At 41.4% G+C, this 14,171-nt stretch overlaps 4 protein-coding genes across 5 annotated transcripts; 2 read left to right on the forward strand and 2 right to left on the reverse strand.

Moving 5' to 3' along the window:
• Nucleotides 1-343: 343 nt before the first annotated feature.
• LOC108141706 (NHP2-like protein 1 homolog) lies at nucleotides 344-1,004 on the forward strand. Its single transcript, XM_017265190.1, has 2 exons — nucleotides 344-488; nucleotides 551-1,004. Exons 1-2 carry the CDS (start codon nucleotides 486-488, stop codon nucleotides 929-931), a joined length of 384 nt encoding a protein of 127 aa, XP_017120679.1. The 5' UTR covers nucleotides 344-485; the 3' UTR covers nucleotides 932-1,004.
• Nucleotides 1,005-1,639: 635 nt separating this feature from the next.
• LOC108141941 (protein pelota) lies at nucleotides 1,640-10,337 on the forward strand. The gene is made up of 5 exons (XM_017265581.2): nucleotides 1,640-1,978; nucleotides 2,041-2,762; nucleotides 2,828-3,020; nucleotides 8,055-8,161; nucleotides 9,675-10,337. The coding sequence occupies exons 1-5, from the start codon at nucleotides 1,938-1,940 to the stop codon at nucleotides 9,794-9,796; spliced, it is 1,185 nt and encodes a 394-aa protein (XP_017121070.1). The 5' UTR covers nucleotides 1,640-1,937; the 3' UTR covers nucleotides 9,797-10,337.
• On the reverse strand, nucleotides 4,260-7,352 carry LOC108141942. 2 transcript variants are annotated; one of them, XM_017265584.2, is made up of 3 exons: nucleotides 7,144-7,352; nucleotides 4,576-4,923; nucleotides 4,260-4,489 (listed from the first exon to the last, which is right to left on the reverse strand). In XM_017265584.2, exons 2-3 carry the CDS (start codon nucleotides 4,845-4,847, stop codon nucleotides 4,399-4,401), a joined length of 363 nt encoding a protein of 120 aa, XP_017121073.1. In that variant the 5' UTR covers nucleotides 4,848-4,923; nucleotides 7,144-7,352; the 3' UTR covers nucleotides 4,260-4,398. The 2 variants fall into 2 exon arrangements, with proteins under 2 accessions (XP_017121073.1, XP_017121071.1); XM_017265582.2 differs by having other exon boundaries at nucleotides 7,120-7,352.
• Nucleotides 10,338-11,184: 847 nt separating the features above from the next.
• Nucleotides 11,185-13,524, reverse strand: LOC108142035 (pescadillo homolog). The gene is made up of 4 exons (XM_017265711.2): nucleotides 13,376-13,524; nucleotides 13,023-13,256; nucleotides 11,863-12,961; nucleotides 11,185-11,805 (listed from the first exon to the last, which is right to left on the reverse strand). Exons 1-4 carry the CDS (start codon nucleotides 13,391-13,393, stop codon nucleotides 11,264-11,266), a joined length of 1,893 nt encoding a protein of 630 aa, XP_017121200.1. The 5' UTR covers nucleotides 13,394-13,524; the 3' UTR covers nucleotides 11,185-11,263.
• Nucleotides 13,525-14,171: the final 647 nt, after the last annotated feature.

Consider the following 14,171-nt stretch of genomic DNA (forward strand, 5'->3'; position numbering starts at 1 on the left):
GGGTCATGAATTTAAATCTGGTGCTTTATATCGTTGTATAAACCCTATGCTCGCACACATTTCCTTAATTCAAAAATGTGATGCAAATCTAAAAATGTTTTTTTTTTATAAGTTTGCATGAAAAAATTTTCTCAAAGTCTAGCTAACACGATTTTTTATTTTCTTTACATCTTGCATTTCATTTTAATACAAGTTTTCTTAATTGATAAAAGAAAAATAAAATTAGTTTTTGGAGTTCCCCTCAAAATGAAGTACCTTTAAACCAGGGCTACAAGTCCAGCTATACGATAAGTATCGTTAAAAGCAGTATGACCAACAGTATTTTGGTATTCATTTCATATCCACAAACGGTTTTATAACGACAACGCACGTGTTTTGAAAACTGTATCAATTGTTCCAGCGATTGCCCTCAGTGAAGCAACAAGCCGAGAGGTTGCATTTTAAAACGCAATAATCTTGTAAAACACTAATAAATAAACCGAAAAATGGTAAGTAATCTAAGGACAAGCCATTAAAAGTGTGGGCTACAATAAGTAACTGATTTTCGCAGACTGAGGAAGTGAATCCCAAGGCATTCCCGCTGGCCGATGCCCAGCTCACGGCTAAGATCATGAACCTGCTGCAGCAGGCCTTGAACTACAATCAATTGAGGAAGGGAGCCAACGAGGCCACCAAAACTCTGAACCGTGGATTGGCCGACATCGTGGTCCTGGCTGGCGACACCGAGCCCATCGAGATCCTGCTCCACCTTCCACTCCTGTGCGAGGATAAGAACGTGCCCTATGTCTTTGTGCGTTCCAAGCAGGCTCTGGGTCGCGCCTGCGGCGTTTCTCGGCCAATTGTCGCCTGCTCGGTGACCACCAATGAGGGCAGTCAGCTCAAGTCGCAGATCACCTCCATCCAGCAGGAGATCGAGCGACTACTAGTCTAGTTTTATCGTAGACTTAAGTGAAAATGTGTACAAAGTGGTAACTTCAATAAACATGTGTATTTTTTAATACAAATCAAGCATTTTTTTTTTGCTACCCTCGCACATGGTTGGATTGAAGTGACCGTTCGCCCGCCACCGGTTTTATTACTTGAAAATACTAGAAAATACTGGCCATAGTGTCAGCTGGTCAGCCGACAGCGCTGGCAGGCTAGCAGGGAAAATAGCTAAGTTTAATATGTGAAATATACTAAAACCATCCTTACAGTACAAAAACATAATCAGGAACATGTAAAAAATCAAATCTAATATCCAAGATTAAGCCTTTTTTCTTTACAACAGCCTTTTTGCAATTTTTAAATTCTTTGCAATATATGTGTATGTTTAAATTTTAAAATATTTAACAATTATTTTGTTCTTTCTATTTTTAAAAATATATTTAGTTCATTATCTTAACTTTGAAAACGTTAATTCTTATTAAAAACTTTGGTTATTTGAAAGAAAGACAGGTATTAAAAGAGGTAATTTTCTTAAATTACCTTTGATTAACTTGGAACTTAAATAAATAAAAATATTGAGCAATCAGAATTTCTTTTTTCTTTGTCAGCTTCTAATTTCTGTTTTCCGAAAAGTTTTATCCGTATTTATTAAATTTAAATTGACAAAATAAAAAGATTTTAGTACGAGAACCATTCGAGTCAAGTCTGGCGTGAAACCCGCTAGTCTCGCAGCACTGCTCGCCCCGTGGATTTCCCGTGTGAATGTCACTGTCCGCCGATTGCACTGCCCACCGCACCATCAGAGTAACCATCCTGCCGATCCGATCAGCCGTGTGAACTCAGCGACTGCGTGAACCCAATGACAACGATGCACCGCCGCCTTTGTGGACCGAGGGAATCTCTGAAATCTGGGTGCAAGTGACAAGCGGCGAGCGGATTCAAAGCACTCGGAATAGAGGCAGTGCCAGCCAACGATATAAAAACCAAATCCTGACCAGCACAGCGACGAGATGAAGCTGCTGGGCAAATACGTGGACAAGGGCATGCAGGGGTGAGTGAATCCTCATGGGACTTGACCTTCTCTGAACTCAGCCCTCCTTTTAAATCGCCTAGAAATGTGACCCTGATGCCCGAGGAGTCGGAGGACATGTGGCACGCCTTCAATTTGATAGCCGAGGGCGACAGCGTGCGCAGCACCACCATTCGCAAGGTGCAAAACGAAACGGCCACCGGCTCCTCCACCAGCAGTCGAGTGCGCACCACTCTGACCATCGCCGTGGAGAGCATTGACTTCGACACCCAGGCCTGTGTGCTCCGACTAAAGGGGCGGAACATCGAGGAGAACCAGTACGTCAAAATGGGTGCCTATCACACCCTCGACTTGGAGCTGAACCGCAAGTTCGAGCTGCGCAAACCGGAGTGGGACACCATCGCCCTGGAGCGCATCGAGATGGCCTGCGATCCCACACAGTCGGCGGACGTGGCCGCCGTGGTGATGCAGGAGGGACTGGCCCACGTTTGCCTGATCACTGCCAGCATGACTCTGGTGCGGAGCAAGATTGAGGTCTCCATTCCGCGCAAGCGAAAGGGCAGCGTGCAGCAGCACGAGAAGGGACTGGCCAAGTTCTACGAGCAGGTCATGCAGAGCATCCTGCGGCACGTTAACTTCGATGTGGTCAAGTGCGTGCTGATTGCCTCGCCGGGCTTTGTGCGGGATCAGTTCTACGACTACATGTTCCAGCAAGCGGTCAAGATGGACTACAAGATTCTGCTGGACAACAAGAGCAAGTTCATGCTGGTGCACGCCTCGTCGGGATTTAAGCACTCCCTAAAGGGTAGGCTCTTCATTCTGTAACCCTAATCAGGATCTGGTATAATCGTATCGTATTTGTATCCCCAGAGGTTCTTCAAGATCCTGCCGTGCTGGCCAAAATGTCCGACACCAAGGCCGCTGGCGAGGTCAAGGTCCTGGAGCAATTCTACATGATGCTGCAATGTGAACCGGCCAAGGCTTTCTACGGCAAGAAGCACGTCCTCCAAGCCGCCGAATCCCAGGCCATCGAAACGCTACTCATCTCGGACAACCTCTTTCGGTGAGTTCCACTTGGCTGGGCCGAGATACATATATATGTACATATGCTTAGCTAGCCCCCAGCTGAGCACACATTAAGCTCAATCAAGCGGAGAGATCAAGAGCACGATCGCAAGTATAAGCAAAAACCTTAAACTTTCGAAAGCGGAAAGAGAGTGCGATGACAATTGGTGTGCTTATGTCGCCATATGGAACACATGTCACCGGTTTGCTCTGCTTTGGGTGCCGGGATGAATACAAATATTGAGGCACTTAAGAAAATCTGAGAAAAAGAGCAATCAATTTCATTATCTCATCGATTGTTTTTTAATTGGTTTGCTATACTTGCGAGTGTGGTTTTCAATTAGTTTTAAATTAGAAAGAAAGGAGCTGGAGTTGCTTTTCTTATTTTCAAAGTTAAGATTTTATATAATTAAAATTTCACTGAAGGAACTAGAAAAGTGAAAGGTCTGATAGATTTATCTCTTTATCAAATTAAAAAGTAATACAAGTTGCCTTATAAAATAATCTTTTAATGATTTTGGTTTATCTTATGCATTTTCTTTTTGACAAAACATATAGTCTAACCTGATCTGATATATGTATTAGTTAAAATTTTAAAACAAATTTTTTGATGGAAAATCAAAAAAAATATATATATAAATTGTATTGATCCTTTTGTTTTAATTTTATAAAATGTTAAACATTTGATATTGTATTACCCTGGATATGTTTGCATTTGAAACATTATGTAGATGAACTAATTTATATCATAGAAGACAATTTTTTTAAAAAAATAATTACTTAGCAAACGAAATTAGCTAAAAGTTTCTTTTTATCAAACTAAATTTATTTTGTGTCGCAACAGCTGAGAGAAAATAAGTTTTATTATATTCTATGATAAGATTAATCGTTTCCCTTTCGCCATCCGCTCCATGATCAACTTTGGATTCCATTAACATTGAATGATTGCGAATTCTTCCGCTGCGAATTCAGATCTGCTCCGATCGTACGCGTTTAGCCATTTAAAGAAAGCACGTTCAACCATTAATTTGTTGGCCCCATGACGACGTGCTCATGATCAAGGTTACCCCAATGTCTCCCCACCATTTTTGGCTGCCAGCTTATTCTGTTCTGTTCATTTCAGTTCTATTCACTATTCTTCTATGCGTTTTGTTTACATTTTTATGGGCCGTTGAAATTCCATTTGAAAATCTTTTCGTATGCTAACTGCCTGGCTGGCAATTAAATTAGAATTAAGTGTTATAGGTTTTTTCTTTACTTCACATTTAATGTACTTAATGTTCTAGGCAAAAGGTGATTTTATTTTAGCACATGTAATCAGTCCGCTTAGGTTGCTACCCCCATACGCATTCGTATGCTTCCCCCTCGTTCCAATCTCAAAAATTGTTTAGATCGTTGGTCGTCGCTATCGTTGTCGTCGTCGCTGTTGCTGCTCTGGACTCGTCTTTATCTCGACTTTTTTGATTGCTATTGATGGTTTTGCCATCGTACAAAGAGAAACAAGATGGGAAATTGTTATTAAACTGTTTGTTAAAGTTCTCTATTTGATTTACCGCTTTCGTTGCTGTTCGTTCCTCTGATTCTTCCGCTGTTTCTGCTGGTAAATGGGATCCTCTTCGAAATCTTCTCTGCTTCTCAGCGTCAATCGCTTGAAATAATCGTCCAGGGTTTCCCTCAGTGGCAGAAGGCGATGAGGCGAAGGCGGGGAGCTGGGCACCTTTCTGTTGTCCAGTTTCTTGAGGGATTCGCACAGGGTCGAGTCCGGCCACTGGTGGATGGGATGGCCCAGTTCGGAGATGGTGTAGTCGGGCTGTCTGGTGAGCATCTCGGATCCGCTGGATTCGATTCGATTCAATTCGATTTAATTCGACGGTGTTAAGTGGCCGGCACTTAAATAGGAACTGGAGTGGAAAGATATGTGCGTTAAGTACAGTCAAGTGGAGTTGAAATTTGGGCAGACAATCCTACGAGTTGTTTTGACTTCTTTATAACCAGCTCATTATGTTGCCTAGAAAACTGTTTTACCAGTATAAGAAACTATTAAGTACTTTCAGTAAAGTCACGTATATTTATACATACTATCAAACACATTCAAGTCACTTATATAAATAATGAAGTCATATTATTTAAAAATGTGTGACTATTTTGGCTGGAATTTTGCACACTATGAAAAAGTTCTTATCAGCCAAAAACATTATTAGGAAACATGAGTACGTATAACTATTTTCATGAATGTTTTAGATAAGGGTTATTTATAAGTAAACAAAGACGTTTTAGATAAACTTTCTCCCTTTCCCCTTATCAGCTCCTCCGACTTTAATTCGTCCCTCACCCATTTAATCCGTATCCGTTTCCATACATTTATATTCATGGTCGATTTCCGAGCTACATTTGCGTGCTCTGGTTTGGCACTTTTTAGAGCTGTTTTCGCCAGACGAGTTTCGATTGGCAAATGACGAATACTGAACTTAATTTTGATGTAAATAAGCCGTGTACTGTATACGATTTATAGCCATGTGAAATTAAATTCCCTCAGCAATTTCTTGTGCTAATTGTTAGAACCTGTGGGCGATATATTGAGAAAAAGACAGACAGCAGCCACAACAATAAACAACAAATAAAGAATTTTAATTTATTTAATCGCTCCGTTTATGGATCACTTGGCGGGCAACTTTTCAAACAGATACTCTCGTTTCTCAGTTTTATTCTGGAACCTCCCCCTCAACCATCAATAGATTCCACAGGCCATGCTACATGTTCCACTTTGGCTAACTTATCAAGTTCTTTTGCTACTTGAATGCACTTAGCGTTTTTCCCCTTCAACCGATTCTCTTCTCCCAAACTATAGATTTTGTTTTTCATATGTTATTCATGGGTCCAACCAGTTTTTCTAGTCCCCCTTTTATTTTTTTTTTGTTTTGCAACATGTATTGTGCCTCAAAAACGTGCCCCCTTTAAGCGGTTATTGTTGATTTTTTTTTTGTCACAGCTGGCCACGCTTGTAAATATTGTCTCGAAAGACAATTGTTTATATTATATATATATATATACATATTTGTGTTATGAAAGCAAATGGAAGAGAAAGAGACAGAGAGAAAAGTTTAAGGTTGCTTTTGTTAAGCAAGAAGTGAAAGGGCGGGCTTGTTGAAATAAACGATATTGAAACCCTAAATGGGCGGAATGCTCAATGAACACGGTATCTGTGAATCACCTTTATTGAATCTTTGCTTTTGGGGGTTTTCAACCTCGTTTTGTATGCGGGTTGGGTTTTGTTTGGTCAACTGATGGGGTAAGCAATGAGTTGGCTGCTTTTCTAAATGATCGGACCAATAAGTATTAAGTATTTTAAAATCAAGGCGTTGCCTTTAAGGTTGGTCTTTAGTGATCTCAAAAGTCAAGGCGGCTTATTAATGGAATGAAACCTTGCTTGCTAAGAGTGGTATTATTATTTTATTAATTGAACACTTATTTCTTGAATGGTTTTTCAAATTCAAATGAGATTTTGGGTATTTTCCAATGTATTCAAAGCACATCGGAGTGCCAAGTTCAGTTGCAGCCGCCCCTCCTCGCACATTTAATTACACTTTTTACGCGCACTTACTGATATCTTGGGGCACTCATAGCCCCACTTTCCCCGCCACAATCTTTCTTTCTTACTTTCGCCCGCTCTCTCTCTCTCTTGCTGGCTGACAATTCACGGCTGTGTTCGGCCTCGTGCACGCTAATTCCATTATAACAATTGATTTCATTGTGCAATCATTGTCACGCAGCAGCAGCAACAATTGCAGCTACTCAGCAATACAAGTAGCGGCCAAAATTGCAGGTACATCAGCAACAGCAGCAGCAGCAGCAGCAGCAGCAGCATCTACAACAATGGCTCACAATGGTTCAACGCAGTTTGCGGTTTGCGGATGAGTGAAAAAGTATCTACACACAGGTAGCAGATAAAATTGTATCTGTTGCTGGTGTATCTGCATTGCTTTCGTCTGAGTCAGCGGGAATAAAACATTTAACTAAACTGTCAGCGGGACTTTGAAATCGTTTTGGGACAGCATTTTTGTTAGAGGCAAAAATCACTTTTCAACTTTCACTTGTACCTTTGTATCTTTTTTTGTGCGTACTTCTTGTGCACTTTTCTCTTTCCGATGTTGCTGCAGTTTTGCGGTTTTGATGGGCCTGTTTTCCTTCTTCTTTTTTTTTTTCTTTTGTAGCGGGGTCTTAGCACCAATTTTTCTTTTCGCGTGGCAATCTTCTCCGGTTCGTTTGGGTTTCCGTCCCTCGAAACGCTCGATGTTCCCCGCAAGAAAGCCGCTTTGCAACTAATTCTTCGCTGCGAAGACAGCCGCTCTCTTTCTTCAGTTGCTCTCTTTTGCTCTGCACGTGCTGTGGATCGCATTCGGAATACCCTCCACATGGGGCTTACTCCGATCGCTCTATGGAATCGGCGCTTGCACTCTCTCTCTACGCAAACAAAAAGCGGTTTGTTGTCGTCAATAAAAATGTTAATTGAAATTATACTTTTTGCCTGGTTTTTATTTGAATTTCTTCTTACTTTCTTACCTGCAAATGTTCGTCATTCGACATTAGCATTTTCGCAGGGGTTTTTGAACTGCCCTAACTTTTTATGCGGGGTCGCACTTTCATTGCTCTAGCGACAAGTGACTTCATGTGCTCTTTGTGGATATGAAATGCAAATCGCGTCGGGGGTCTAATGTGTATAATGTGTGATGGCTTTGGGGTGGGCGACGAGGTGAACCCACTATTTCCAGTTAAACTTGACACCTTATTCAAGGCGGATTATGCCCATCACGTGCCATCATCCAGCACTTTGCTATGCGCCATTTATACGGGTCCGGTCGTGGAATGCGAAAGTGCAGTAGATACGAGCACCTACATCCGTGTATGGCTGACAAATGGGCATATTAATTGATAGAATCGAATCATATTTGTGTTGCTGATCAATTCCAAAAGTTTCTTTGCCTTTAAACGGTTCAATTTTCACTTCTAATCCAAACATTTGTCACCTTTACAGCTGCCAAGATGTTAATCTGAGGAAGGAATATGTAAATCTGGTGGAATCAGTTCGGGATGCTGGAGGCGAAGTGAAAATATTTTCCAGCATGCACATTTCAGGAGAACGTGAGTATCAAATAATCAATAAATAACTTATGAGTCGAGGGAGCAACTACTGAACATTTATTTATAGTGATTTGTTGTAATGCAAATATTTAAGATTTACATACATGATTGAGCTTTCCAGAATAGAATAATGAGAAAGACATCTTTATTCAATTGATTAAACTCACACACACATGGGTCATTTTAATTCTAAAAGTTACACATGTAGAGATTGGAAATCCTAGCATTCTTTTATCTTCTGTCTTCTTAGAAGAACTCGAGAACTTCTTCATCTCGCATATAGAAGGGAAACTTGCAATGACTCATGAAGTGAGAAACAAATTCCCTTCTGGGACAAGAATAGATCATCTCCAGGAGGAACGGCTTTACATCACACTTGTTCCACCTTTGTCCATTTCTATGCTCAATTTGAATACTCATGTGCAGCCTGCCTTCCTCTGTCTAATGACCTCGTTAAAGATTCTATTTTTAAGTCCCCCGAGATGCAGTGCTCTGCCCGTAAACAAATACTGTATATACATATGTATGTGCTGGCATATTTGTGATTTTCTTGGAGGAGTCTCCCACATCCCACATTACAAAGTCCATTGCGAAATGAGCAGAAAACATCATCAATTCGAATTGAAAGGCTGCCAAGTAGTTTTTGCTATCTCATTCGTGGCGAAACTTTCGATTTCATTTTCGTATGCAAATATGAATTAATTAATGTTGCATTTCTCGTATTGCACATATTTTTTGGGGTGTAAAGTGCTTAAATGCTTTAAATAGCCATTTGCAGGTGACTCACGAGATGTGCTCCTTTCTTTTTTTTAAGTTGCTTCAGTCTCGAGACTTGGCAAGATTTTCGTTTTCCACTCGAAAATGGGTCGTTGGGGTTCCGAAATAGAACCCATCCCCCCATACTTTGTAGCTATTGCAACAGATATCCCTATCTTTCTTTCTGAAGTTCTTCCCATTCTTATCGGCTGGCAAGTATTTAGTTAGCAATTGTAGTCCGCTGAGCATTTTAATCAGTTTTAAATTACATAAGTATATAAACATTGCAGCGGCTTGTGTAAACAAAACCAAATTTAAGAGATAAATGGGCCTGGCAACATGGTACTTGGGTAAACAAAATTGTTTTTTCTTGCAACAGAACCTGCATTAATCCCGAGTTAATTGGGCAAACCCATGAATTTTTAATGCACACTCTGGCCGAGATGAATGTGAAGTTCACTCAGTGAGTCATGGCCTAGAACCAACCGGTGAGCCTTGGAATTGGACAGCAGGAACGCCCACAACACGGCAACAAATGCTAAATGCAAAATGCAAAATGCACAATGGGCTGCTGCAGTTCTGAGATTGAGAGTTGTCTTGCATCAAGTATTGATGGCTTTTTAGTCTTTGTAGTTTACTTGTTATTCTGGTTTTACAATGTTTAGATAACAGAAATCAGCTCGGTTCTCCTTTGGAAATTATTACAATATATATTTATGAGAAACTCGACTGAATAATCCCAATCTCTTGTCTACAGAACTTGCTCAACTGACTGGCGTAGCGGCACTACTGCGATTCCCGATGCCCGAACTGGAGGACAGCGATGATGATGATGACGAAGATGGAGCGGCGGGCGGAGCAGATGGCGATAGCGACTAGGATGATAATTAGGATGTAATCACTATAGAAGCTCGATGGAATGGAATCTTGGCATTTGTTAACGGAAGTAATTGACTTAGGAACTCAACTAGCGATCGATATACAAGTAGACTAATAGGAACCACGACAGACTTGGACTGCGTCAGGGCATATACAATATACATAGTGCTAATTCGATACGATATACACACAAATAATTACTTAAGTTTAACCGTGGCTTGGCCTAAAACTTCGTAGTCAGAAAGCCACTCAAAAAAAAAGTTGTTCTACACTTTGTGTTCAATGAAATGGCCACAATTATTGATAGCAAATGATTTATTGCTTGATTTAACCCTTCAAGGAAATTGAGTTGCTGTTGACAGCCGCGTTTAAGGTTTTTGTCAGTAATTGTGTAAAAACTGTATACCTTTTCTTAAACACTTAAATATAATGTTTACTTTTTGGTAGAATGCAGAATAGAGTTTTAAAAAATATACTTCCTACATATATTTGATTGAATTACTTTTAAATTTTCATTGTTAATAAAAGGGATTTTATGCAACTTCTAAAGGTGAACTCACTTAATATTGTTAAACTTTAAAGAAATTTAAATTATCTTGCAACGCTGTAATCATAACTTTCTGTTTAACTCTACTCAAACAGAATTATATATTTATTTCCCTATGCTGTAAAATATATAATCCTTCCAAACGTGTAAAATAAAAAAAATGCCCCTAACTAAACTAAACTAAACGTTTTTTCCTTTTTTTTTAGTTTTTTAATTGCAGCAACATTTTTAATTAAAGTTGTAGGTGTTAAATTGTTTTTGAATCTTTTTGCAAAAAGAGTTAAATGACTATTTTGACGAAATCTGTTTTAAAATATTACATAAATACACTTTAATAACTTTTTTTAAGTACTGAGAAATTATGTAAAAAATTTCCGTTTTCGTTTTTTTTTTTTGCGCTGACCAAAATTTTAGGAAAACTAAATCATCAGAAACAAAAAACCAACAGATTCAGTTAAATGACAGCATAAACTAGTCTTTTACCAAAGAACTTAAAAAAAAATGTTTTTGGAAAAATGGTCTAATGGTTTAATTGTATTTAAAAAAAAAAATCAAACAATTGAAGGATACATTTTGAACAGTTTAGAAGATTCAAAGATTCTATTTCACGAAAAATGCTATTAAGTTTTAAGTTAAAAAACTGGGTTTTTTTCTTTTAAAGCCCATTTCTTTGGAAATTTAGTTAGAATCGACTTTAAATTGTAACTTTTTAAAATTAAATACCAAAAAATGTTCAAGTTGCAAGGGATGGTGGTGGTAACACCTTAACAACGCTTACAGCTCTAATAAGCGCTCTGAAAAAATTCAACGTTCGTCGTGGTCCAAATTAAAATAGATTCCATTTCAATTTCTTATACATTTTCATTGTTTATTGTTTAAACCTAGATCAAGACACAGAACCCCCCGAGCCGATTGCCAGCTTACTTGCCCAGCTTGGAAGCCTTGGCAGCTGCGGTCGCCGCCTCCTTGCGCGCCTCCCGCTTGGCCGTCTTGCGGGCCTCCTTCTCGCCAGCCTCGATGGTGCGTCGCTTCTTGCGCAGCAGCCACTCCTCCTTCTCCTTGGTCTGCTTCTCGCGGATGAGTTTCCGGAATAGGTTGCGGTGGCGTGGCTTCACCATGCGCGCCTGCAGGCGATGCTCGTCGACCTCGGCCTTGTGCACCTGCCGCTTGTTGACCTTGTGCACCTTGCCCGATTGCACGGACATCTTCTGCTTCTCCTGCTGCAGGCGTTTGGTCTTCTCGTCGACCTCTTCCTCTTCCTCCTCATCATCGTCGTCGTCTTCTTCATCGTCCTCCTCGGGATCTTCCTCATCTTCATTGACGCCGTCGGGACCGCCGTACTTTTTGTACTCGGCGGTTTCCAGTTGGTAGGCAAGCTGCAGCTGGGCATCGAGCAGCTCCTGATCCACCGGCTCCTCTTCCTCCTTCTCGGCATCGTCTTCGGAATCGTCATCACTTTGAGCTGAGATAGTAGAGAGAATTAAATTGATATTGCTAGAGGTCTGGCTGCCCATCTTACCATGTGTTTCGATCAGGGAAGGATCCAGCAGGGCCTTCTCCTCGGGCGGAATATAGGTGTCCCTCTTGGAGTCCACGAATGGCGACAAGTGGGGCGGCAACTTCTCGCCAAGGAAGTACTTGTTGGTGGGCAGCAGCTGGCGCTGATTTACGCAGTCAAAGAGCCACTGCGGCTGGACATAGTCCCGCGAGATGTACTGCGTGGCCAAACTGGGTCTGTCCACGATCTGGTGGGTGATGGTCTCGTCACTTTCATCGTAGGCCGAACCGGCGAAGACGGACGAGTCCCACGACACCTTGCCGCCAAAGGAACGGATGATTATGACCAGGGGTTCGCGCGGAACCTCGCGGTTGATGAAGAACTTCAGGCCCTTGAAGAGGGTGCGCAGGCGGGAGACTTCCTGGGCCTCCTGCTTCATCTTGATGATGCGCTTCGAGTCGCCGTCCTGCTCCAGCAGCTCCATATCGATGTCCAGCTCCTCCTCGTCCTCCTGCACCTTGTCCGTGCGCAGCAGCTCGAAGTTAAGCGCCGCAATGCGGTCGGAGACGAAGCTGGCCTCGTCCTTCAGCGACTCCTCGCTGTCCTGAAGCACGCTGCTCGGGAACTGAGGGGGATAGGCCAGATTCAGGCCATGGAACAGCCGGAAGTTGGTGAAACCCAGCATAATGGTGTAGAACTCCACGAAGATGGACATCACCTTGAAGTCCACCTCCTGGCGCGACTGTGGCTTGAAGGGGTAGTAGTGCGGCACAATCCAGGTGACCTTCTGGCCCTTGATCTCCGCCTGGAAGTAGTAGCCCTTGATGGAGATGAAGACCTTGCGCAGTGACTTCGAGGCGATCACATAGTGCAGAAACTCAATGGTCAGACGACGGCACAGGTTCGACTGCTCCCTGGGTATCAAGTGCAGCGAGGGAAAGGTGCTGAACAGAAAGAGCAGGGTCAGGCAATCGTCCAGGTCTTTCAGGGCATCGATAAACGTTGGATAGCGCTCCTTGACAATGTGATCGAGTTTGATTTCGGGAAACAGGGCCAGGCGACGCTTCAGGTTGCGGAAATCCTTGATGGCGCGATCGCGATTGCTCTTCTTGGCAAAGATCTATGGGAATATTGGGTAAGGGTAATGGATCCCGAGTCCAGAGAACCTAAGTTCCACGTACCTTGTAGTCACGCAGCGTCCACACAATCGACTCGTGCAGCAGGAAGCGAATGTCCTTGGTGTGGTACAGCACCTTGATCTCCGAGGATCCCTTCTGGGCCCTGCGTCTGTGCTTCGGTTCCCTGGGATAAACGCCCTTCAGGATGCACAGCCTCCGGAAATCGTTCAGGGAGAGTTGAAGCTTCCTGAGGGCAGCCCGCCGACTAATGTATTGTGTGGCCTCGCCGGCCTCGTACTAGAAATGTTTAAAAACATTAATATACATATGTGCATATAGTTTGCAGGGAGTCTCAAGTAACCTTAACCTTAAACCTTTAAAAAGGTATAACTACCCAGTATGCTATGTGAACCTACCTTCTTGGGTCGCCTCATTCTTTCGGCTTATGCAAATGCACTTTTTGTCAAGTTAAATCCGCCTTATGCAGATTTATTTAAAGAAAAACACGCTGTTGACCAAAACACACGTTTTTTGTGTTGTTGGTCGCGTGGAAAGGAAGTGTGACCGCGGTTTCCATTTTCAAAGACAGGCTTAGTGTGCCCAAATACTCAATTTGTATAGAAAATGGTGAGAAACTTGGCTAGAAATTTGGAGCTGACTCAAAAAGAGTCAGAAGCGCGATAATGAGCGATAACATTATCGATGTATTTAAAAACGGACAAACTGTAATTTAAACTGCATTTTCCAACAGCTTTTTAATTAAATAGTTTAAGATAGTATTCATTAAGGTAATTTTCTTAAAATCCATCTATTTGATATATGAAAATAAACATTGTTTAGTTTCGAGTTGGAACAATAAAACTTGTTTATTGCCAGCTTTTTGATCTGATTAAGCGCTACAATCAAACGTTTTTTAACTAACTGCGATAGGCTATAATATCTCAATAAATAAACAAATAACTTTTTATTAACAAACAAGCTGTGAATACTTAAATATAGATTCCGTTCGTAACTCACTAGCTGAAAGAGTAGTCTCTTATTACGCAAAAACCTTTTGTAAGTTTAGAAATTGACTTTTTAAACTTACAAAGTAAATACCTTACATATTTAAGAAAAAGAGTCAAATGGATGGAATTACTTAAGGCTTGATAAATGTAGACCGAAACGAAACACTATCACAAATATATTTTTAAAGCTAGTGGTTTAGATGAA

The sequence above is a fragment of the Drosophila elegans genome, unplaced genomic scaffold, assembly GCF_018152505.1.
Source record: "Drosophila elegans isolate 14027-0461.03 unplaced genomic scaffold, ASM1815250v1 contig_814, whole genome shotgun sequence".
Classification (NCBI taxonomy): Eukaryota; Metazoa; Arthropoda; class Insecta; order Diptera; family Drosophilidae; genus Drosophila; species Drosophila elegans.